The sequence below is a fragment of the Triturus cristatus genome, chromosome 11, assembly GCF_964204655.1.
Source record: "Triturus cristatus chromosome 11, aTriCri1.1, whole genome shotgun sequence".
Taxonomy (NCBI): Eukaryota; Metazoa; Chordata; class Amphibia; order Caudata; family Salamandridae; genus Triturus; species Triturus cristatus.
The window spans coordinates 928,142,883-928,166,271 of NC_140594.1; the positions used below are offsets into that span (position 1 = coordinate 928,142,883).

At 47.8% G+C, this 23,389-nt stretch overlaps 1 protein-coding gene across 2 annotated transcripts in view; it reads right to left on the reverse strand.

Annotated features, from left to right (window-relative positions):
- The window catches only part of SELENOT (selenoprotein T), a 229,691-nt gene that overhangs the window by 128,626 nt on the left and 77,676 nt on the right, over positions 1–23,389 (reverse strand). For both annotated transcript variants that reach the window (XR_014970712.1, XM_085634908.1), the window contains exon 2: positions 8,372–8,482. Coding sequence is in view for 1 of the 2 variants with exons in the window: in XM_085634908.1 (XP_085491034.1) it covers positions 8,372–8,445 (74 nt within the window). In the remaining variant the exon portion in view is untranslated. The remainder of the gene's footprint in view (positions 1–8,371; positions 8,483–23,389) is intronic.

The following is a 23,389-nucleotide window of genomic DNA, read 5'->3' on the forward strand; positions in this document are numbered from 1 at the left end:
GATGAACTAGAAATACATCCAGGAAGCAGACCCAGTCACAGGTAACCGCTGATGCAGAGCTCGCCATGAATGTGAGTGGGTTTGGTTACAAACCAGTGGAAACATAAAAGCTAGGTTACAAAACTACACAAGATGAGAAATTGCAGAACTAGCAATATCATAGTTCTTCATATCCAAGTAACCGGAGATATATTTGAGAAAAGGGAAGGGAGATGCGCCTCAGATTTTGGGGGGCCTAAGTTAGGTACAGGCATCAAGAAACAGAATGCACCCATGGTTCAAGATTGTATTCCTGTGGGCCATGGTGAGAAACAATTACAGTTGCTCATCATAGAGCGAATCAGGAGCAATACCAGAGGAGGCAATGACACCAATAAATAAGAAACTAGTGAATTATAATGAATTTTAAAAACTTGAAAAGGCCCACACTCAAGGTCTCAATTAAAAAAAACAAAAAAACTGTAAATAAATATTAATGGATGAATTCAAATTCCTATCAAGGATCAGGATATAATAGAATAAGTGGGTGCCATATATATATATATATATATATATATATACACATTTTTTTATTATAAAAGATATCTATTCACCTATAGAGACCTTTTAGCAAAAGTTTACATCTGAAACAAAATATTTCCCACACGTTTGTCCAAGTAAAACGGAAGAATCTCAATACAATTGTTTTATAGTCCTGTTTCTATGTTTGTTCTCCGATACCAACAACGTCGCAGATGTACTACATCATTCCTGGCATTCTGAAAGTCTTCCTTTGAGCTGTGGGGTGCTGCAGGGCTCTTCCTTGAGCCTTACCCTTGTCAACCTCTATATGCACCCCCTCATAGGATTTTTCGTGTTGTCAATGGTTTCTAACATGGATACCCAGTTGATTCCATCTCTCCTGATCCCAGCTTCAAACACTTCAATCTGGCCCAGTCTTCAGAACTGGCCAGATGGATGGCCAAATGTAAGCTCAATGAAGACAAGACTGAGTTTATGGTATCGGGTAAGAACCTTAGTAAGAACGTTTCAACTACTCTGTCTGATTGTACTCCCTAGTCATAAAGGGGTGACAAAGTGTCTCAGAATGAGGCTAGATTCTAGTCTTGACATGAAGTAGTAAGCAAAAAACTTGTGGTGCGCTATTCTGGTATCATTAGACTTCTAAGAAACGTTTTAAAACTCCTTCGTCTTTTAGCCAGAAGACTAATGGTCTAGGTGCTCATCATTTCTTGCCTTGAATATGGAAATGCTCCACACCTTGATTAACCTCGATATATGATGAAAAGGCTTCAGACTGTACAGAATGCTGCTGTTCAGCGGATTATGAATCTACCTAGGCACCAATTTGCTAAATATCAGACCTGAAAGATCTTCACTGGCTTCCAGTAGTGCAGCATGTTCAGTTCAAGGCCCTATGCATTTTGTATAGATCACTTTACAAGAGAGTTCCAACTCTGTTAAGATCGCTAGCTGCTCATAATATAATACTTCATCTTAACTATGGTTTTTCCATTATTTGAAATAATTATTTTGGGGCCTAGTCCAGGTAATATGAGCAGGTCCACTGACAAGAGGACTTAAGTGGTCTGTTTGTGTGGTACATTAAAAAGGATTGTTTTTCAAAGATGAAAGCAAATGCTCTGCTCTTATTGTGGTTCCCCTTCTGACAATTGTGTGCGTGCGTGCATCTGCCTATCCCCGCAGCTTTTGCACATGTCAATCAATCCAACACTTGGCCTTTCAGAAAGCAGTCTCCTGACACTAGAGCTGAAGCTCCCCTGTATTGTCTAACTGCCCCCTTATTTCCTCTGCTCATAGTCACAGGAAGACATTTCTACTTCCACAGCCAGGCAGGTCCAGACAAGTTAACTAAAGTGAATTATCCTGGAATGACCATAGACTCCGGTCTTCAACTATTGGTTGGGCCTGGGCGTCATGAGCCCTTATGAATATGTAGCACAGCTACGGGTACCAGGTTATGTATAAATCAGGCTCCACTATTAGAAGCAGTTATATTCTCATTCAACTATTGGGATTCAACATGAATGTACACAGAGTACTATAAATATATAATACTTATTCTACTTCATATTTAGGAGTACTAGAGAACCCTCAAGACATCTGAAGCAAATTTTCTGTCTGCTGTCACAAACGGGAGACTCTACTCCCAAGACAAGCAATATTCTGATATACTGAACAATATAATAAAGACAAAAGCATAGGTACATTTTAGTTTCGTGGCTATTCTAAGGCCCGGTGACCATTTGGGATTCTACGCTTCTTCAGTCTTTATTGGTCTTTTAGGGAAATTGTTTTGTATCTCATAAATTGAATCACAAGGAGCCACTCAACTGCAATTTCTCATTTACAAAATTAGTAAAGTCATGTGCCTTAGAATCCAGGCCCTTTGTAGTGAGCATTGATGGAATACTCTCTCAATACTGTTTTTATTAGTTTCTAGATAGGTATTCAGACATTCAATCCACACTGAGCTGGTCTCTCAAACAGTTACATAACTAATATAAAACACAGTATAAGAGCCATGTGTTACTGTTATCTTTGCGTCCTACCCCAGAATAAACCATTATGAACTCACTTCCCCTACCCCTATGAACCCCTTAAACAACTGTGGTACATGGGCAAATTCATGTGTGTGTACTAGCGAGTCAGCTGAAGTCTCCGACAGTGCTCCTCTAGATTTGGAGACCGATAGGACTGCACCCCCTTGTTCTTTCCCCAAGTTTCAGCTCAATTATAATTCGAACAAGTGCACTGGTGGGGCATGCACACATAGGCAGACCCGTGGAGAGATCTCACCAGTGAACCCCAGGTATATTCAAAGTTTTTGTAGGAATCTGTGGCAATGTCAGCCATTCATTCCATTGTAACTGGCCGCCATAGCCTGACATGCCACTGTGTTAATGAGGGTCCGGATGCACGTTTCCATACTGCCGCGACTGCCATTTTTGCCGCCCCAGGCACAGCCACATCACTGCTTTATCGCTCCTCATCTGGCAATGGAGATAGTCACTACGCAACCCCAATAGGATTAGTTTTCAGTCATTCGGTATCGGTTATCCCAATGCAAGTTTCGTTTGGGCAAGAATTTCAATCCAAAAAGGGCAAATGGCCGAGCAATCCCATGTGTTTAAAAGACCCCCGCATTCCGCAACCTCTTCAGCACAATTCTGACGTCTGGGGAAAGATTCTCTTGAGTTTGGTGGGGTAAAGGTACCAGTCATACAGGAGTTTTTAATGTGAGTCCCTCAGTCCCGTGGAGTGATTAAACTGTGAAATGTTCTGCCACAATCGCGACCAACTAGAGTCTGAGATATATTCCCCGAGGATTTGGTCCCATCGTGTCATATGGCACGGCCGAACTGGAGTTTGCGTTTCTAGTAAGTGCGCGTACAAAAAGGAAATGCATCCTCTGGTCCCACAGCCTCTTTTTGCAAATTGTTCCAGCGGTGTTAAATCTCTAGTGGTGGCCTTGCTTATGTTCGCCTGCATGACCCAGTGTTTAAGTTGAATGTAATGGAATATAGTTCTGTATCCGACCAGTTAAAGTTTAGTTTGCATTGCTCAAATGTTTTAACGCCCCCATCCCGAAACTTATCTGTGATTGTCAAACAGTCTCCTAGTCTCCACACCTCATATGACCCCGGACGTTCTGCCGTTGGGAATGCCGGTTTAAGGTGTATGGGTTTGAAGGGAGAGGGGAAAGGTCATCTATCCTGTTTGTCTATTTATGCCATCTTATACTCTTAGTGTGGTCCGTGTTGGGGGGCTTAGGTAGACATTTACTGGACGGTCATTCTTAGACTTCCAGATTAAATTCCAGATGTACTTTCTCACCACCTCCCTGTCCATGTACAGCCAGTGTTTGAGAGATTCCCTTGCAGATCATTCTGGGATCACTCGGAATTGGGCTGCCCTATAGTTGAGTCTGGCAGTGCAAGACCGCCTGCCGATTTGGATCTGCGCAGTAGTTTGTACGAGAGGCAAATGCGTTGTCCTTGCCAAATAAACTGCGTAACTAACGAGCGTAGTTCAGAGAAGAACCCCTTTATCCAATTTGATAGGCAGACCTAGAAATAGATAGAGGAGCCAGGGTAATAAGGTCATCTTCACTGCCTGAATGCGTCCAATCCATGACAAATATAGAGGTGCCCATCTTTTCAAATCCGCTTTCAAATGTTGCATCAGCAGAGAGTAATTGGCCTTGTATAGCCCATTCAGGCACTGGGCTATTTTCAAACCTAGATACGCAATATCTTTCTTGGCCGATTGGAAGGAAGTAGTTTTTTCCAGTGCATCCCTCTCGGCCTGTGATAAGGTTAAGTATAAAGGATTTCGTTAGGTGGACTCGGAAGCCCGCCACCGCTCAAATCTATCCAATTCCCCCATAAGTGGGGACAGTGACGTTCGGGGTGAGGACAGAGGCAGCAGGATACAGTCGGTGAGTAAAGTAACTTTATTCTCTGTGGAGTAAAAATAAACCCCCTGTATACGCTCTGTGAAGCGTATTTTAGCCGCTAAGGGTTCAATGCTCAGCGTAAACAGAAGAGGTGACAAAGGCACCCGTCTGGTTCCTCGTTTTAGTGGGAAGACTTTCAAGCTCACTCCATTATCTAGCACTCCCGCTTTTGGGGCAGCGTGGTTAGCCTCAATCTGGTTAATGAATAGGTCGCCAAAGCTGAATTTCTTAAGCGTAGAAAATAGAAAGTTCCAATCCACCCGGTCAAAAGCGGTTTTAGCGTGGAGGACCACTAGAACTGCTGGGACTGCCTTTTTTGTTGATTTCTCCAAGAGATGTATGACCCTTTGAATGTTGTGGGTTTGGCGACCTTTGATAAATCCAGATTGGTTTGGGTGGATCCAGTCTTGTGGCTAGAAGGTCAGAGTACAGTTTTGCATCAAGATTTAAAAGAGCGATCAGTCCATACGATCCGCACTGTATGAGTTCTTTACCTTGTTTTGGTAGTACTGAGATGATTGCTTCACTCATTGCGGGAGTTACCTCTCCTGCGCTGGTCATGTAGTTAAAGAGGGCTACTAATTGAGAGATGAGCTCCAAACTGATTGTTTTGTAAACCTGGGCTTTCAGCCCATCAGGCCATGTGGCCTTATTCGGCTTTGGGGATCCGACTGCCGCCCGGACCTCCTCTTCCATTATCAGACTCCCTAGCTAATCATTTTGTGCTCTTGTTACCCGAGTGAGAGTGATCCCGTCCAAATTAACCAGTTGGGCGTATTCGGCTGGTTCCTCCGCCGGGTATAGGGCCTCATAAACGTTGCCAAATATATGCCTCAGTTCCCGTAATCCTCCCCATGTAATCCCTGATCAAGCCAATTTATTTTTTTTCTCTCTAGACTTAGTTGTCGCACTAAATGGGAGCCTACTTTATTACTCAGTTCATATTCTATCCGCTTAAGGCGCAGAAGGGTAATCTCTGCTAGGTTAGTGTAGATTGCATTAAGCTTCCCCCTCAGCGCAGTCACCTTTCTTTGTTAAGCTAGTGTCATGCTGTCTTTGTGTGATTTTACTGCCTCTAAATTCAGAATCTAACGTCTGCCGCTCTGCAGTTCTGTTTGTTCAAGGAGGAAATTTAGGTAATACATTGTCCTCTCAGCCCGAATTGAAGGCATCCAAAGTGGTTGAGGGGGAGGAATCTCCTGTATTATGTTGAAATTATTCCATAATTGATGATCATAGCTTATCTCTCAGTAGTCTAACTCGAGTTAAGGAGCTAGGAAAGAACCAATGGCGGTACTTTGACAATGGAACTTCCCAGTCCAATACTACAGCTAGTGGGCGTGGTCAGACAAAGTTATGGGGTATATTGTTGCTGTGTGCAGGGCCTGAATCAAGGCGTTGCTCACAAAGATATAATCATCCACTCGTGCTCACTTACTTTCAGAAGGGTACAGAGAAAACAGTGGGACTTTTCAATAAGTTTAATGAACCAACGTTATTCTTGCATAAAATGTGTGTCCTGCAATGATTAATACACAGAAGCAGATATACGGGATTACAAGCACTAATGGCGTGCATAGTAGATAGAGTTCTACCATGGTACTAAAACAATGTATATATGCAGGCATATAAAAAGAGGCTATAATCAAGCATACTCCTACCATGCAAACCATACTCAAAGTGTACCTAGGAGTAAATGTAAAGCCAAGAATACTCCCAAGGAACGATCCGACCCAATTATCTGATGGGATAGAATGAAGGACCCCCATCTTGGTCACAAACTGGACACCCCTCACAACATGTCAGACCGCTGTGTGGTGATTTCTCAGCATGCGAGCACCCTCGTTGTCAGCGGAAGTGCCTACTTTGCTAATTTATCAGGAATGCTCATCTTTTATAATAGAAAGCGGCCTTGTGATGCGTGTACAGATTAGTAATGTTATTGATAAGTTTATAGCCCGGTCGCCCCGTGGATGAAGATAGTGCTTGCATTTGTACATTGTGCGAAACGAGACATTGTACATGATGTTCAGTGCATTGTGATAATGTTGTGCGAAGCTAGATGTGTAAACCAGTTTAGTTTCAGGGAAACAAATCCAACATGGTCATGCACGCAAATATGTGCAAAAGGTCACCGCTGAATATTTTATTTGTGAGGACAATGTAAGAAATAAGCTGCTTCACTACATGGGCCTAATTTTGGAATATAACAATGTAATCTGTAAAATTAAAACGGAAAAGCTGTTCTTTTCAAGACACCACTCAGATTTCCTGGAGATATTATTCTTGAACTCCTCATTTTGTAAAGGTTAGTGGTTTTCGTGTGTGTACCGAGAAGGCGGTTAACAAGCCAGGTTGCCACCGAAATATGCCTGGACCTTTTAATGCAGGTTCACTAGTTTACGACTAACAGTGTAACAAAATAACTTCAAGATATTACTTTTCACTGTACTAAGGTTTATTTTCAGTCCCTGTTACATTTTTTTTAAAGTAAGAGTATGAATTAGTATATGTGCAGTTATGTCTCAGACATCAGAATTATTAATTTGGATTATGGGAGAGGAGTTAAAGATAGTAGTTTACATGTATTTTTTCAAATGAAGTTTGCTGAACTACAACTGATTAAAAGGAGTGTAGTTTATTACACCACAATATATAACAAAAGCAATTTGACAAATTTTAAAAAGGGGACATTATCTTTGTAAAGATCAGAGGGGCTGCAATGAGATGGAATGGCAATGTTCTGAACTGGTAATGCTGGTTCCCTACAGTAAAGCAGAGGCTGTGGCAAAGAAAAAGAAAAAAAAGGAAACAAAAAAGAAAAGAAAAAGGAGCATCCCGTAGAAAGGTTGGAGAGAGTCAATTACAGTTTTGATCAGCTCCCAGGACCGTGGCCAAAAGAAGCATGTTGAACTTATGTAAATGGAGACATGGAGTTAAGACTGTACAAGTTTAAATGAGCAGTCATCTGGGCTTTTTTTCTTAAAGAGAAGTAGGCAAGTTAGTCACCCAGTTCTTTCTTTGCTCATAAAAGGAGGAGACTGAATTGGGCAGAGGTGGTCTGGATGGGCATGGCTGTAGGGGATGCATAGCACTTATTCACCAATGAAAGGACATAATGGTGAAAAGAATGCCTTCCTTGACCCCAAATGAATTACAGTGGGAAACTAAGATGGTACTGCGATGGGGGGGCTGATCACAAAAGATAAAATGAGGACAAAAGAGTAAGCATGTCAACCCATCAATTTACATCCCATCTTTTCAATGCGGACACATAGATTAATACCACTAGGCATTTGTACAAAAAGCAGTGCTGGCAACATTTCCATAGATGTTTTCTACAACATTGTTTCAAATAGTAGTTTTGTATTGTATTTCTAGTAGGAGTTAATAAATTATACTGTCTAGCGTATCTACTTCCACCAATGTTAGTGCGTGCAGCTACCACATTTTCCTTTAGGTAGTCTGCCAAGGAAAGACCGGTGTAGCAGCATGAGAGTAAATAATTAGGGTTTCGGACAGTCGATGGACACTGATGAATAAAAGTCTTTGGCAGAGCTGAGCAACACATGATTAAGAATTAATCAACTTTGGTTTAAAACCTAGACACACAAATAAGAGACCTTGCTAAAAACTCAGTGAGCATGTCAAACTAAAAATACTGTTATTTTAGAACTAGAACATTACTCATAATAAATACAAACAAAATATAAGGTTCTTCATAGTTTCAAGATATACTTTCATCTAGGTTAAACTGGCATTCAAGGTGTAATTGGGGGATGCGTACTTTACTGATCGCTCAATACTTCGACCACTCCAGCTTCAGGTACAGATGCTCAAAAAGTTTATTCAGGGCAAATGTTCAGAGTTAGTTTTAGCTCTTGCGCTTACCTATAAACAGGCTGAGGGAGGTAGTTTTCCCCTTCAATGCGGATGTCTGGGTACCGCTGGCTAATAACCCGCATGTACTCCTCAAACACCCGCCGGTAGCCTCAGGATACGCTGCAGGGAAAATAAAAAAAATCATGAATCTGAATTTTTTTAAAATTGTAACAGTAAGGTTCTTAAGGGAATCTTGAACAAAACATAAAATACGATATTGGCATAATTCAGTTAGCCCACTCGTATGCAAATAAATGATGATCATTTAATTCTTCAGACGGGGAAAATATGAAGATTTATCAAGCAAAGCAAATCTACCAAAGGACGACTGTTAAAAGAATGAGCTGTATTTTTTAAGCTTTCAAGGGGCGATGGCAAGGAGTGAAAGATTCCTACCACCACAATAAAATGATCACAATAACAGGACATGCTCAGCACTTCCAAAACACCGTGCCAAACAATTTGACAAACTACAGCAAAAAACATTACCTCACCAGCACTAGCAAAGAAAGTATTTGACCTACTGGTCTGGCAAATATGCCACCAGGAGCCCTGTGTGTCAATGCATGAAAATAGAACCGTACCTTTCATGTTCAGTGAGGCAAAGAAAATATCCATAAGTTAGAGTACTATAGAATACGTTACTGTGCCTCAGAAAGTTATTGGATTTGTTATGGCAGAAAAAAACGGCATCAGCCATTTTTGTCATCTTATCTGCGAATAGATGATATTGAGGTAAAACACACAATCTGAGTTACTGTACCAGAAAATAGAATTAGTACCACCTATCTGCAAAAACTTCTTTCGAATGTGAAGGGATTTTGTTTGTAATTACAACATGCTCCCCCATTACATATTCAAAACTTCCTCTGCAAATTAAAATCACGTCTAATGTGTCACACCGTTCCCAAATCGATTTTCACCCTCAAACATGTTGAGGAGAGGAGTTTATTTTTTAGTATTTGGGATTACTTTGAATGGGCATAAAAACGCAATAAACATGGTAGAAAAGTATACATTTGCTACGGTCATTCTACTTAGAGTTCCTAAAACAAGCCTAGTTGGAGGGGGAAAAAAGGTCACAAAGAATAGCACCAATCAAGTTATGTCAAAGAAGAGAACAAAAAAATGGGCCCAACAGTAAAGGAGTATTGTTCAGCACAATACATGGCACCAAAAAATCTGATACACTGGTTTCTCTACTAAATTCAGGGAACTAACACCAGCCTCCCGTTCTCACAAAGGTGACATGCTTCATCATTAAGCCCCTTCCCAACCACAGTCACACACAGTTACGCAAGGTGGGCTCCATGTGGAGAGCTTTGAGCCAATGAGATTATTTTCTTGTTTTTATGCCAACAGACTGTTAGCAACTAGGCCATGAGCAAAAGGATTATAGCAATGACACCTACACACTTGGCCTCTTCCTGCCAATCTGGGGCCGTATTGTGTATGTGGCGCACTTTTCATTTTTGCGCCAAGGTATACCTTTCAAAAAGATGCGCCTGGTGCAACAGAACAGTGCGTTGTATTGGAAAGGATGTGCTGCCCCCAGGGCTGCAGCAAACTTTTGTTGCACTTGGGGCAGCACATTCAAGTGAAATACGGAGGGGCTGCTTTAAAGCCACTCCACGTTTCACAGTAAAGGCGGCATACTGCCTGCACTTTGAAGAGGGGAGAGAAATACCCTTGTTGGCCGGTGCAGTGAGTGTCTTCACGCGCCTGCAGAGGGGATGTCTGGGGCTTTCCATAGGACCTCCGTTCTCCCCTCCAGAGGGCTGACTTTAGGAGGTACACTGTAAGTGTGCCACCTTTCTGTGGCACACTCTAAGTGCGCCTCCTAAGGACATTTTTGCCTCTGCGCCCACATCTACTATATGGCACAGGAGCAGAGACAAGCTGATTGGCTCATTTGCATGCCCCATGCACGGGGGAATACCCTCTCACAATAGTGCAGAAACTACATGTGCGCCATAGTTATCAGTATTGAAGAAGGGGGCGCATATACCCATTTCTTCTCCAGAGCACAATGTATATAATACGGCCCCAGGTGGACAAGCTACAGACAAAAGACTAGCAGCATCAACCCATGAGCGGCAACTGCAATTACACCAAAAGAAAGCAAACTTGGATAGTTAAAAAAAAAAAAAAAAAAAAAGTGCATCATAAGCTCAGCAGCTGTTTACCAGTTTTATTTATGAGCATTAACTCTGCAGAGCACAGAACTGATTGCACTGAACTCAATATTTATTCATGAGGACTGCAGTTGACAAAGCTTCCTAAAAGTAATGTGCCTATTATGTTAAAAAAAAGTTACAAAAAAAGTTCTTTGACTTAAATGAATAGCACGGCTTTGTCAAAATATTTATGTGCGATATATTTGTGCTACACTAAGTAGACATCCTACCACACACCGCTCTCGAAGAGTAAGCTCTGACGGTTCGTCTTCAATACTCCCCCAGTGAAAATCTAAACAAAAAAAAATTGCTTGCGAACAGTGCCATCTTGTGCCTGTGTTTTAATGTATAGCTGCAATACTTGTCGCATTTGCAATGCAATTGGTGTTGCATTTGTTAAAGTTAGAGCAGATGGCGTGGAAAACTTCAATTTATTATATTTGCATAGCACTATCACCAATGGTATAAAAAAAAAAGTAAAAGTAAAACATTCTCAATGCCAACTTTAACAAATGCGAGACCCACTTAATCGGTATCGCATTTGTTCGAATTATTGGCATTATAAATACCAATATTTTTTACCTAGCCATGTTTCAGGGTACAGTACTATATGTGGCCATAAGCGGTACCATGGGACCTCTTTCGGTCGCATATGGTACTTCACCCTGCAGAAGATATGGTAAATCCACCCTACCAATAATGTATGCATGCAAGACAGTACCACAAGTACAATCAAATAGCATGATATATATATATATATATATATATATATATATAAAATTACTGGCGGTCGCCAGTAGATAGTTATAGTTAGGACCGAGTTCCCATAGGAAATCTGAAAATTCTATATTGAATAACTTTGGTGCTGGTTGACTTATCTTCGTGAAATTTTCAAAACTAAATGGGGCGCTCCGCTCAGCTCCTACCCTGAAAGTCTCGGGGTGATTCGTCAAGTGGGGGCTGAGAAATCAGGGGGGGGTTCCCAAAACGCGCTTTCCCCATAGGACCTTTAGTCGAAGGTACAGCCCGAAAGGCTGAACAGAATTACTTGAAATTTGGCAAAGAGGTAGTCCTCAGGTCAGGCATGTGCCTTTTGCTTAAATGGTGTAAATCCGTTCAGTAGTTCCTGAGAAAATCAAAAGTAAAATCACATATGTGGGCGGAGCCTAATCACACATCTCATCGTGAGATCTGATTGGCTGTCAGCACTTCATCCAAGAAGTGTTGGCAGCCATCTTGGGACCAATATACATGATAGCACCTCATTAAAAAGCATTGCAGTTAATAGAAGGTTTTAAAACTTCAGTTACATTATAAATCATTTGTTGATGGTACCATACTCATTTTAGGAATTGTGGTGTGTTCTAAGGTGATTTTACCATGTGAAAAAGCCTTCTGCTGTGATATCATGAATCATGCTTGAGAGAAAACTATTTTCTCATGCTTTTCCCACAGAGGTTTGGAATGTGATCTAGAAGCTAACAGCATATTTTCTGTAAATTCACATTATCTTTCTCAGTCAAGTGAGAATGAAGTCTGACATTCTCAGTAAAACATGTACATCCAACAAGGGCAGAGACTGTCAGTGGATTCCTTTGTGTTCTACTGCAGCTTCCCAGAGTGTTCTAAAGAACAAGTAGAGCGCTAACAGTCCTACTTATGACAAACGTATGGCACACCTGAAGTCATCTTGGTTGGAATAAAGTGGTAATTCTTAAAACATTTAATTTAAAAAGGAACACAATGAGGGGGTTCATTTTGCCATAGAAAGTAGGATTAGTGCTGCAGAAAGCAAAATAGGGCACATTTTGAGTGACTTCTCAAATCCTCTATTTCATTAAAAAATTCTGACATGCAGACTGAAACATGCACTTTCAATACCAGCAGCAGACTTCCCTGGTGAGCAGCAGCTTTACTACAGTGATCTAATGAGCAACTAGAGTGATAACATTCAGAATTTATGGCAAATGTGTGACACATCTGAATGCCTTCTTGATGGAACCAATTATTTCCTACTGAGGAGACTGCAGTAAATGAGGAAATAATGAAACTTCATAACACATAAATCTCCCAAGATGGCCACCAGACACAAAAGAGCCTAAATGCAGCACAAATATCACCCAGATGTAGCCCACTTGTAGCCCAATGACAGAAGTGTGCAAAACACTTATTTTTGGTGTATTTGCAGTTTTATATAGTGCAGACTTGTCAGGTATTGGAATGCTTTACATGGGCATTGGTTACATCACACAAGATCAAATTCATTTTGGTTGTAGACATGGGGAGAATAAGTGATTTGACCACAATCACAGAATGTTGAGCTGAAGCAGAAACTCCAACCTGGTTCCCCAGTTGCAAAGTCTGCAGCTCTGGAAGTAACACCACATCCTCTCGCCAAGGTGCAACATTTAATCAAGTGGTCAACTGGATAAAAAAAAACAAAGATTACAAATAATTTAAAAGTTCTTTGTCGCTATTTGAAAACTCAGAAAATAAGTCCTCATTTTAGTTTTTTAGAGCACTAACCATAATTTTGATGCAAATAAGACCCTCTCATATATGTAATTTCTAAAGGAAATACTCTAGGTATTACAGTTTTGATTACATCAAGATGACGTCAGGTGTTCCACACTTTTGTAATAAATATAGAATGTTAGCAATATAGTTGTTCATTGGGATACTGTTGAGAGGCAGAGGCCAGGAGCACGGACTCTGAAAATTGAAGGCAGGTAGGAGAGTGCAGAGGCAACAATTTGACCACACTGGGCAGGCAGGAAGGGCAGTGGAAAGGGGGCAGGGGCAACAAACCAACAATACAGGACTGGCAAGAGAGGCTGTGGCAATATAATACACCATTGTGGGCAGAAGGAAGAGGCAGTGGTAGTACAACCATACATGCCAACAGACCAGTTTCAGCCAGGAAACGTCCAATGTTTTTAAGCTCAAATGGGCTTTATTTGATCTGTCGCCTGTCTACAATCTCCTCTTTTTCAATGTAACTCAAAGGGGAAAATTAATACCCCAGTTTTTTTTCAAAATCTCCCTCTTACCAAGTTCAAAATGTTCGCAAGTATGGTACATTGAATCATGGTAGGCAGGAGGAATTGGGGTAGGGACATGGACTCGGATAACAGAGGACAGGAGGGACATGGAGAGGTGCACCAAACTGACCCTACAGGGCAGGCATCAGGGTTTGCAGCAGCACAATACACCACACAGCGCATGCGGGACGGGAGTGCAGCACAACAATCTATAGAAAGCAATAGGGAGGGGACAGGACCATGCACATGGACAACAGAGAACAGATGGGAAAGAGGCAATGGTAGCTAGCTGACCATAATGGACAGAGAGGAGAGAAAGCTGCAGCATAACAGACCATAAAGGGCAGGAGGGACGGATCAGGGGCATTACAATGGAACAGACAAGCCAGGAGGGAGGGAATAGGGGTCTGCACATGGAAACAGAGGGCTGGGGGCAAGGTGGCAGGGCAGGAGCAGCAAGAGGACCATGGAGGTCAGGCAGGATGGGCACTAGAAACAAGACACACCATGAAGCGCAACAATGAGACTATGGTGGCATATTTAGATGGGGTGTCCTTAACACCCCAAGCCAGGCGCACAGCATGATCGCTTCGTGTTACTGCTTTTATCCAAATTTGCGCAATTAATCATCAATTTATCTCTTCTCAGCTTAACTCCGTATTGATCCACACAAAGAATAATGCCATTTTCCAAGTTTCTTATACTTGTGATGAGACCATCCGGACTTCTGTCACAAATACGAACGACGCATAATTCTTCTCAGGCGTGTTCTTTATTAAAAAAAACCAATGCATTTCGGACTACATGAGTCCTTCTTCGGGGGTAACTACAATTAAAAACATTATACAATTAATGTCCACTTCATACAATCTCATAATGCTTTAACATTGCAACACATTTGGTCTTTGATCAACAGCGCTACTGAACTGTGTACTGGACGTTATTCTCCTTAAAAATATACATTGTTACGCTTGCTAACAGGTCCCCTTTATTTCGTCTTTCACTCCCCAGAGTCTGACCCTTGTGCAATCTCAAACGTCTAAACTCCATGTTATTACGTGAACCACCCACATATCCTGGTTTACTAGTAAACATCATGCCATACTTCCCTGTCCCCCTGTTACCCTCTGTGGAAAACAAACGTCTCATCAACACATACCTGCCCAAGAAATTAATCGATCCCACTTCCTTATCGCGGAAAAAGTGTTTACCCGACCATGTCCAAGCTCGGTATTTAAACACAGCCCGTGGGAGGGCTCACGGGCTGTGTTTAAATACCGAATAACGTCCAGTACACAGTTCAGTAGCGCTGTTGATCAAAGACCAAATGTGTTGCAATGTTAAAGCATTATGAGATTGTATGAAGTGGACATTAATTGTATAATGTTTTTAATTGTAGTTACCCCCGAAGAAGGACTCATGTAGTCCGAAATGCATTGGGTTTTTTTAATAAAGAACACGCCTGAGAAGAATTATGCGTCGTTCGTATTTGTGACAGAAGTCCGGATGGTCTCATCACAAGTATAAGAAACTTGGAAAATGGCATTATTCTTTGTGTGGATCAATACGGAGTTAAGCTGAGAAGAGATAAATTGATGATTAATTGCGCAAATTTGGATAAAAGCAGTAACACGAAGCGATCATGCTGTGCGCCTGGCTTGGGGTGTTAAGGACACCCCATCTAAATATTGTCGTTACCAGTGCCACCCGGGTGAGGCACTATGTCAGTTCACGCACGCATTCTGGGAGGATTAATGATTACGGATTTAACTTGGTGTGCATCCCGTTATAAATTAACATTAACTATGGTGGCATACACACAGACCATGGAGGGAAAGTGGGAGGGGGTCAGGGGCAGCTAGCTGACCACACAGGGAAGGTGGGAGGGGCCATGGCAGCACAGAAGACCATGCATGGCAAGCGGGAGGGTTAGTGGCAGCACAATGGCTATGATGGGCAAGAAGGAGGGTGCAGGGGCATGCACAAAGGACCATGGAGGATAGAAGGGAGGGTCAGGACCTGGGCACAGACAAAAGAGTTCAGGGGAATGGGCCTCAACAGACCGCACGGGGCAGGCAGGAGGAGCAGTTGCAGCACAACAGATCAGGGAGGGCAGAAGGGTGTGGCAGTAAAATGGACCATGGAGGACAGGAGGAAGGGGATAGGGGCATGGCATGTGGACAGGCAGGGTGGAGGTGGCAGGGACAGGTTACAGTCATCTGACAATGCTAGGCAGGTGGGAGGGGAGTGGCAGCTCAACAGAACACTCACAGTAGATAGGAGTGGCAGGTCCATGGAACATAGTGGGCAAAAAGGATGTAGCAGGGGCATGCACAAAGACATCGGAGGGCAGGGGGAAGGAGAATAGGGGCAGCAAGCTAAGCACAGAGGCTAAGCAGGAGGTCAATGATGGGCCATAGAATTTGGCAATGGAGGGCAGGAGGAGTGGACTGGTACATCATGCTAAATGGAGGGCAGTGGCAGCACATCAGACCATGCATGGCAGGAGGGAGGAGGCTAGTCCATGGATTCAGACAACAGAGGATAGGGAGGAGGTGGATGGGGCAGCAAGCTCACTGTTCAGAGAAGGTGGGTATTAGGAACTTTATTGTTTTTAAAATGTGTGTGCAAACTACTTAAAATATGAACAAGTATGCAGCATAATCTCACTTTTATTCAGGAAGAAGAGGACGTTTGTGACTGACTCCGGGCTCACTTGGCAGAAACACCCCCTGACCCTCCACCCCCATCGCAAAATGTAATGCCCGTGAAAAGGGTAGGTGGACGCAGGGTTATATAGAACATAGTCCTGAGAGCACGATTGAAAATGAAAACTAGATGTAGTATATGGTATAAACTATGCACCAAAAAGTGTGATACAAGATGAACCGGGGCGTGAAATATAATATGCAATACATTGTGCGCAATGACAGATGCATTGGAGAGCGCGAGATAGCACAGGCACTAGCGTGTGCTATGCGATATGCGCCTTGGAGTGTAATATGCACAGGGCAGTGTTGTGTAACCTAGCTAGTCTCTAAAGTTGTAATATAAAATATGTGCTGGGGAGTGTGACGTTGCATATGCACTGTGACAAAGATATGTGTTGGACCCGGCCTCGTGGCGTGGTCCTGACTTCCCGGGGGTTGGGCCCGTTCCCCGCCCTAGCCTCCACGAGCTACCCGTTCGGGCCGCACGAGGTCACCTACGCCTCGGGGCTCCGCCATTTTGTCACCTGCCACGTGACCCTGCACACCAGTCCTCCTGACTCCGCTCAACCCGGCCTCTGCCCCAGCAAGGCCCAGACATTGAGGCACCAAGAACTGGCCAGGGGGTGTCACGTGAACACCTCATCGCCCTGGCGGAGGGCGGTATCGATGGGACCCCCAACCGTCCCCACACACCAAGGTGCGATCGGCCTCCATCTCTCCTGGGCCAGGCGCCTCTCCTGCTGGGCGTCTGGCCGCTCCCAACCCGGCCTCTCCGCCCCCCAGGCGCAAGGGTCCGGACATCAAAGGGCTCCAGACCTATATCTGGGGCGACCCCGCCACAGACCGGCAGTTGTATCCCGGAGTCGAGAGCCCTGCTGATTGAATCGCGGCCGACCCTACGGAGAAGAACTCTTGCTTGAAACCACCACGAGCCCTGCAGACTGCGTCGCGGCTCCTTCTTGCTGAAACCTTGAAGCCCCCCGGAACATCGGGGCCCTGCTGACGCTGTCGCGGCCCAACCTCGCTGAAACCTCCCTCGGAGCCCTGCTGACGACGTCGCGGCTCGAGCTGAGCAGAAACCATCTTGAGAGCCCTGCTGACCTGGTCGCGGCTCTCCACGAACTGAACGCCAGAGCCCTGCTGACACCGTCGCGGCTCGACCCCTCCGAGACCCGGAGGTCCTCCAGCTTGAGGATAAGAACTTGGCCCCAGGTACCCTCGTACCAAGCTCCTGCCTAAGACTGTCCCGCTACCCCTTCCCGCCTAAAAGACACAGACTTTTGCGGATCCCTCGATCCCCTTTTTGTGTAATATTGAACCCGTAACCTTTTAAAGTGCTGATAAAGAATTGCTCATCTTGAGACAACCTCCTTGAGTCCGGTGTGGTGGTGTTACTGTGCTAGTACATAATAGGAGAAGGATCTCCCAGGAGGCTTCTCTGCAGCGCTCGGCTACTTCGTACAGTGTGGGGGCCCCCCCTGAGTTGTCTCGCCGACTCCTCGGGGTCCACCTTCCAACATTTGGTGGCCAGCGACGGGATCCGAGCCGAACGCAGTACGTACCAGCCAGTAACCCACTAGCTACCCATCCAGACAAACAGAAGTCATGAGCAACCAAGAAAATAACGCGACCACGGAGTTCCAGCCCGAACGGTTGGAGGAATATACGCACAAAGAATTGAAACAGTTCTGCAAGGACAAAGGCATTGCAACCACCGGCCTAGGTACCAAAGAGGAGATGCAGAAAGCCCGGAGGACCTGGCTGGAGGCCGAGGCAGGCCACTCCCAGGAAGAAGGTCCCCTGCCCCCGACTGTGGCCACATCAACCGCACCGACTCCGGCAACCGGAGGAGGAAAGAGCCTAGAAACCGGCCTCTCCGAAGAGGAGATACGAGAGCGGGAGAAGGTCCGGAACCACGAACTAGAGCTCGCACGACTGCGGCTGGACGGCAAACTCCAGCTGGCGGAAAAGAAACTGGCCCTAGAGCAGCTACGGCTACAAGAGGAGATAGAAGAGAAGAGACGGCACCGAGAGTTGGAGGAAAAAAAAAACTGACCCTTGAGCACGAGCGAAGTCTCAAAGAGCTCGAAATCAAGGCAAAAAACGGGGGGACCGACACCCCCAGCAATAGAGACACCCTACCGCCTGACGAGGCCAAGGTACATATCCCGAAAGATGTCGTCAAGGAGTACTATAAGAATGACGACATCCAACAATGGTTCAAGGCATACGAGGTGGCCATGACCTCCCATCGGGTGCCCCGAAAGGACTGGGGCGCCGGCCTGTGGGGTCGGTTCCTGAGTGAAGGTCGAGACACACTGCTCCAGCTGCCAGAGGAGGTGATGACCTCCTACGACCACATGAAGGAGGCCCTGCTCACCCGCTACGGGCTAACCGCGGAAATGTACCGCCAGCGGTTCAGAGACTGCAAGAAGATCCCGGGTACCACCTGGGTGGAATATGTGGACTTTTTCAGCCGGGCCCTAGAAGGATGGATCAAGGGTAGCAAAGTCACCACCTACGGGCAGCTGGTCGACCTCATTGTTTGGGAACATCTCTCCAACAATTGCTTCGTGGAGCTAAGGCAACACCTCCTCGACAGCAAGATGACCGACCCACGTAAACTCGCCGTCGAGGCCGATCGATGGGTCAACACCCGAGTCCCCCGGAACTCGATGGGGGAGTACCAGAGGAACCCCACCGGACCTCCCCGCCAACGCGGTGGAGGGGGAGGGCCGAACAGGAACCGGGACCCCCCCGCCGGGGCCCCCAGGAGCCCACCTCGAGGGCCACCGCAGCAACCCCTCTCCCCGAGCCTAGCCCGAAGAGGGGCGACCCCAGCCAGAACCAGACCACGGTCCCCAGTAACATGCTACGGCTGCCAACAAACCGGACACTATGCCAGCGATCCGGTCTGCCCCCTGAACCGAAGAAGCGGGGCCGGCGGGCCCCCGCCCCGACAGCTGGCGGCCGCCGCCCTGGGGGAAGGAGAAGAAGAAACCCTCGACCGAGGAACCACCGAATGGGAGCCGGCGGCCATGTCCCTGGTCTGCCTGGGCAGCCGAGAAATGGTGCCCCGCACCCCCATCCCAAGCAACACCCAGAAGTACCGGCAGCAGGTCACCGTCAATGGACAACGGGCCGAAGCCCTTCGTGACACCGGCGCCAGTGTCACCGCTGTCCGCTGCCACCTGGTGACCCCCGAACAGATCCTACCCAATGTGCTGTGCCCCGTCCGGACGGCCGACAACAGCGAAAGCCTGTGCCAGATGGCCCTGGTCCCCTTCGAGTGGGGAGGGGTGACAGGCCTACTAAAAGTGACTGTCCGCGACGACGCACCAGTAGACTGCCTCCTGGGGAACGACCTGGAGAGTTCCCCCTGGGCTCAAGTGGAGCGACGAGAGCACCTCCGAATGCTGGGACTATCCGAATGTGCCTGCGCCATCACCCGGTCCATGACCGCCCAGGCTCCCCGCTCGTCCTTGGCCCCCGGTGCCGCCCAGCCCGAGGGGCTCGCACCACCCCCCGCCTGCAGCGAGGGGGAGGCGGACACCGACACTGGACCTACTGAACCTTCCTCCGAAGAGATTGCTTCCCTCGGCGCCCTACCAGAACTTGCACAATGGCGCCACGAAGGGGGCCCCACCCGTGAGCAGTTCCAGCAAGAACAGCAGTCCTGTCCCTCTCTCGAAGGGGTCCGACAACAAGCATCCGCACAAGCCAACGGGGACCAGACCGGCACCCACTGGGTCTACTGGGCCAAGGGCCTGTTGTACAGTGAACAGAAAGTGGCAGAACTCGGGGCCAGCCGCGTGTTGGTGGTCCCCCTCCGCTTCCGGGAGTTCCTTCTCAACCTGGCACATGACGTGCCCCTCGCCGTACACCTAGGGCAAGACAAAACTTACAGCCGTCTGGTGACCCACTTCTACTGGCCCCGAATGCGGAGAGACGTGGACAACCACTGCCGGTCCTGCCAGACCTGCCAAGCCAGCGGGAAGACGGGGGGGGTCGGGTCAAGGCCCCCCTCCAGCCCTTTCCAGCCGTCAGCACCCCGTTCGAACGGGTCGGGATCGACATCGTGGGGCCCCTGGACCCCCGGACCGCCCTGGGCCACCGCTTCATCCTGGTCCTCGTGGACCACGCCACCAGGTACCCGGAGGCGGTCCCGCTAAGAACTGTAACGGCCCCCGTGGTAGGCCGGGCCTTGATGGGGATCTTCTCCAGAGTGGGATTTCCCCGCGAAGTGGTGAGCGACAGGGGCACAAACTTCATCTCCAAGTACATGCGGTCCCTGTGGCAGCAGTGCGGGGTCACGTACAAATTCACAACCCCCTATCACCCTCAGGGGAACAGACTGGTCGAGCGCTTTAACAGAACCCTGAAGGGGATGATTCAGGGCTTGGAAGAGCCCCTCCGGCGGAGATGGGATGTCCTACTACCATGCCTCTTATTCGCCTATCGGGAGGTCCCGCAGAAGTCCCTGGGGTTCGGCCCGTTTGAACTATTGTACGGACATCCGGTCCGCGGACCGCTCAGCCTGGTCAAGGATGGCTGGCAGACGAAGCTCCTCGCGCCCCTCCTGACGTCTACCGATACCTCCTGACCCCACGAAACCAGACCCGCAAGTTCCGAGCCATGGCCGAAGCCAACCTCGAGGCCAGCCCTGTCGTCCTGGTACCAAAGGCCGCCGCCCCCGGCCATCCCCTGGAGTTGCGATTTTGCGTAGACTACCGAGCCCTGAATGCTGTGACCAAGACGGACGACCATCCTATACCCCGGGCCGACGAACTCATCGACCGCTTGGGGTCCGCCCGCTACCTGAGCACGCTGGACCTCACCGCCGGGTACTGGCAGATCCAGCTCACCCCCGGCGCCCGAGAAAGATCCGCCTTTTCTACCCCTGATGGGCATTACCACTTTCGGGTGATGCCCTTCGGCATGAAGAACGCCCCGGCCACTTTTCAGAGACTTGTAAACAAGGTTCTGGCCGGGCTCGAGGCCTTCAGCGCGGCCTATTTGGATGACATTGCCGTGTACAGCAACCACTGGGCTGAGCACCTAATTCACCTCAAAGCCGTCCTGGCCGCCCTCCAAAGGGCCGGGCTCACGATCAAGGCCAGCAAATGCCAGATCGGCCAAGGATCAGTGACCTACCTGGGCCATCAGGTGGAGAGCGGTCAGGTGGCCCCTCTACAGCCAAAAGTCGATGCCATCCAGGCATGGGAGCCCCCCCACTACCCAGACCGCTGTGCGGGCCTTCCTGGGCCTCACTGGATACTACCGGCGGTTCATCCGGGACTATGGGAGCATTGTTGGGCCTCTCACAGAGCTCACCCAAGGTGGTGCACTGGACTCCCCGCTGCCAGTCCGCTTTCGAGACTCTCAAGGCAGCGATGTGCACTGCCCCTGTACTCCAGGCCCCTGACTACAGTAAGGAGTTCATCGTACAGACAGACGCCTCCGAATATGGGATCGGGGCCGTCCTGTCTCAGGTTGATGAGAAGGGACTCGACCGCCCGGTGGCCTTCATCAGCCGACGGCTGCTGCCCCGGGAGCAACGATGGAGCACCATCGAGCGCGAGGCCTTCGCCGTAGTGTGGGCCCTTAAGAAGCTCCGGCCCTATCTCTTCGGTACCCACTTTCGGGTCCAGACCGACCACCGGCCCTTGCGGTGGTTAATGCAAATGAGAGGCGAGAATCCCAAGCTGCTGCGGTGGTCCACTGCCCTGCAAGGGATGGACTTTTCGGTTGAGCACCGACCCGGCAATGACCACGCCAACATTCGGGCCGCACGAGGTCACCTACGCCTCGGGGCTCCGCCATTTTGTCACCTGCCACGTGACCCTGCACACCAGTCCTCCTGACTCCGCTCAACCCGGCCTCGGCCCCAGCAAGGCCCAGACATTGAGGCACCAAGAACTGGCCAGGGGGTGTCACGTGAACACCTCATCGCCCTGGCGGAGGGCGGTATCGATGGGACCCCCAACCGTCCCCACACACCAAGGTGCGATCGGCCTCCATCTTTCCTGGGTCGGGCGCCTCTCCTGCTGGGCGTCTGGCCGCTCCCAACCCGGCCTCTCCGCCCCCCGGGCGTAAGGGTCTGGACATCAAAGGGCTCCAGACCTATATGTGGGGCGACCCCGCCACAGACCGGCAGTTGTATCCCGGAGTCGAGAGCCCTGCTGATTGAATCGCGGCCGACCCTACGGAGAAGAACTCTTGCTTGAAACCACCACGAGCCCTGCAGACTGCGTCGCGGCTCCTTCTTGCTGAAACCTTGAAGCCCCCCGGAACATCGGGGCCCTGCTGACGCTGTCGCGGCCCAACCTCGCTGAAACCTCCCTCGGAGCCCTGCTGACGACGTCGCGGCTCGAGCTGAGCAGAAACCATCTTGAGAGCCCTGCTGACCTGGTCGCGGCTCTCCACGAACTGAACGCCAGAGCCCTGCTGACACCGTCGCGGCTCGACCCCTCCGAGACCCGGAGGTCCTCCAGCTTGAGGATAAGAACTGGGCCCCAGGTACCCTCGTACCAAGCTCCTGCCTAAGACTGTCCCACTACCCCTTCCCGCCTAAAAGACACAGACTTTTGCGGATCCCTCGATCCCCTTTTTGTGTAATATTGAACCCGTAACCTTTTAAAGTGCTGATAAAGAATTGCTCATCTTGAGACAACCTCCTTGAGTCCGGTGTGGTGGTGTTACTGTGCTAGTACATAATAGGAGAAGGATCTCCCAGGAGGCTTCTCTGCAGCGCTCGGCTACTTCGTACAGTGTGGGGGCCCCCCCTGAGTGGTCTCGCCGACTCCTCGGGGTCCGCCTTCCAACAATATGGATCCCAGATTGTAATATGTATGGCATAGCGCTGTGCGTTATAACATACACATCGAGGAAGGCACGTTAGATGGGACAATATAACCTGTGCGAAGGCAAGTGTCACATGACCTATTCACTGGGTGGTGTTACAGTGCACATGGGCTAGAGAGTGTCATAGCATACGCACTAGCTGGTGGAATACAACACAGAGGTGTGAGGCAATCGGCGGGCACTGGTGGGTGTAACACAGCATTGGGCTCAGCCAGGAGCACGCTGTGACTCAAG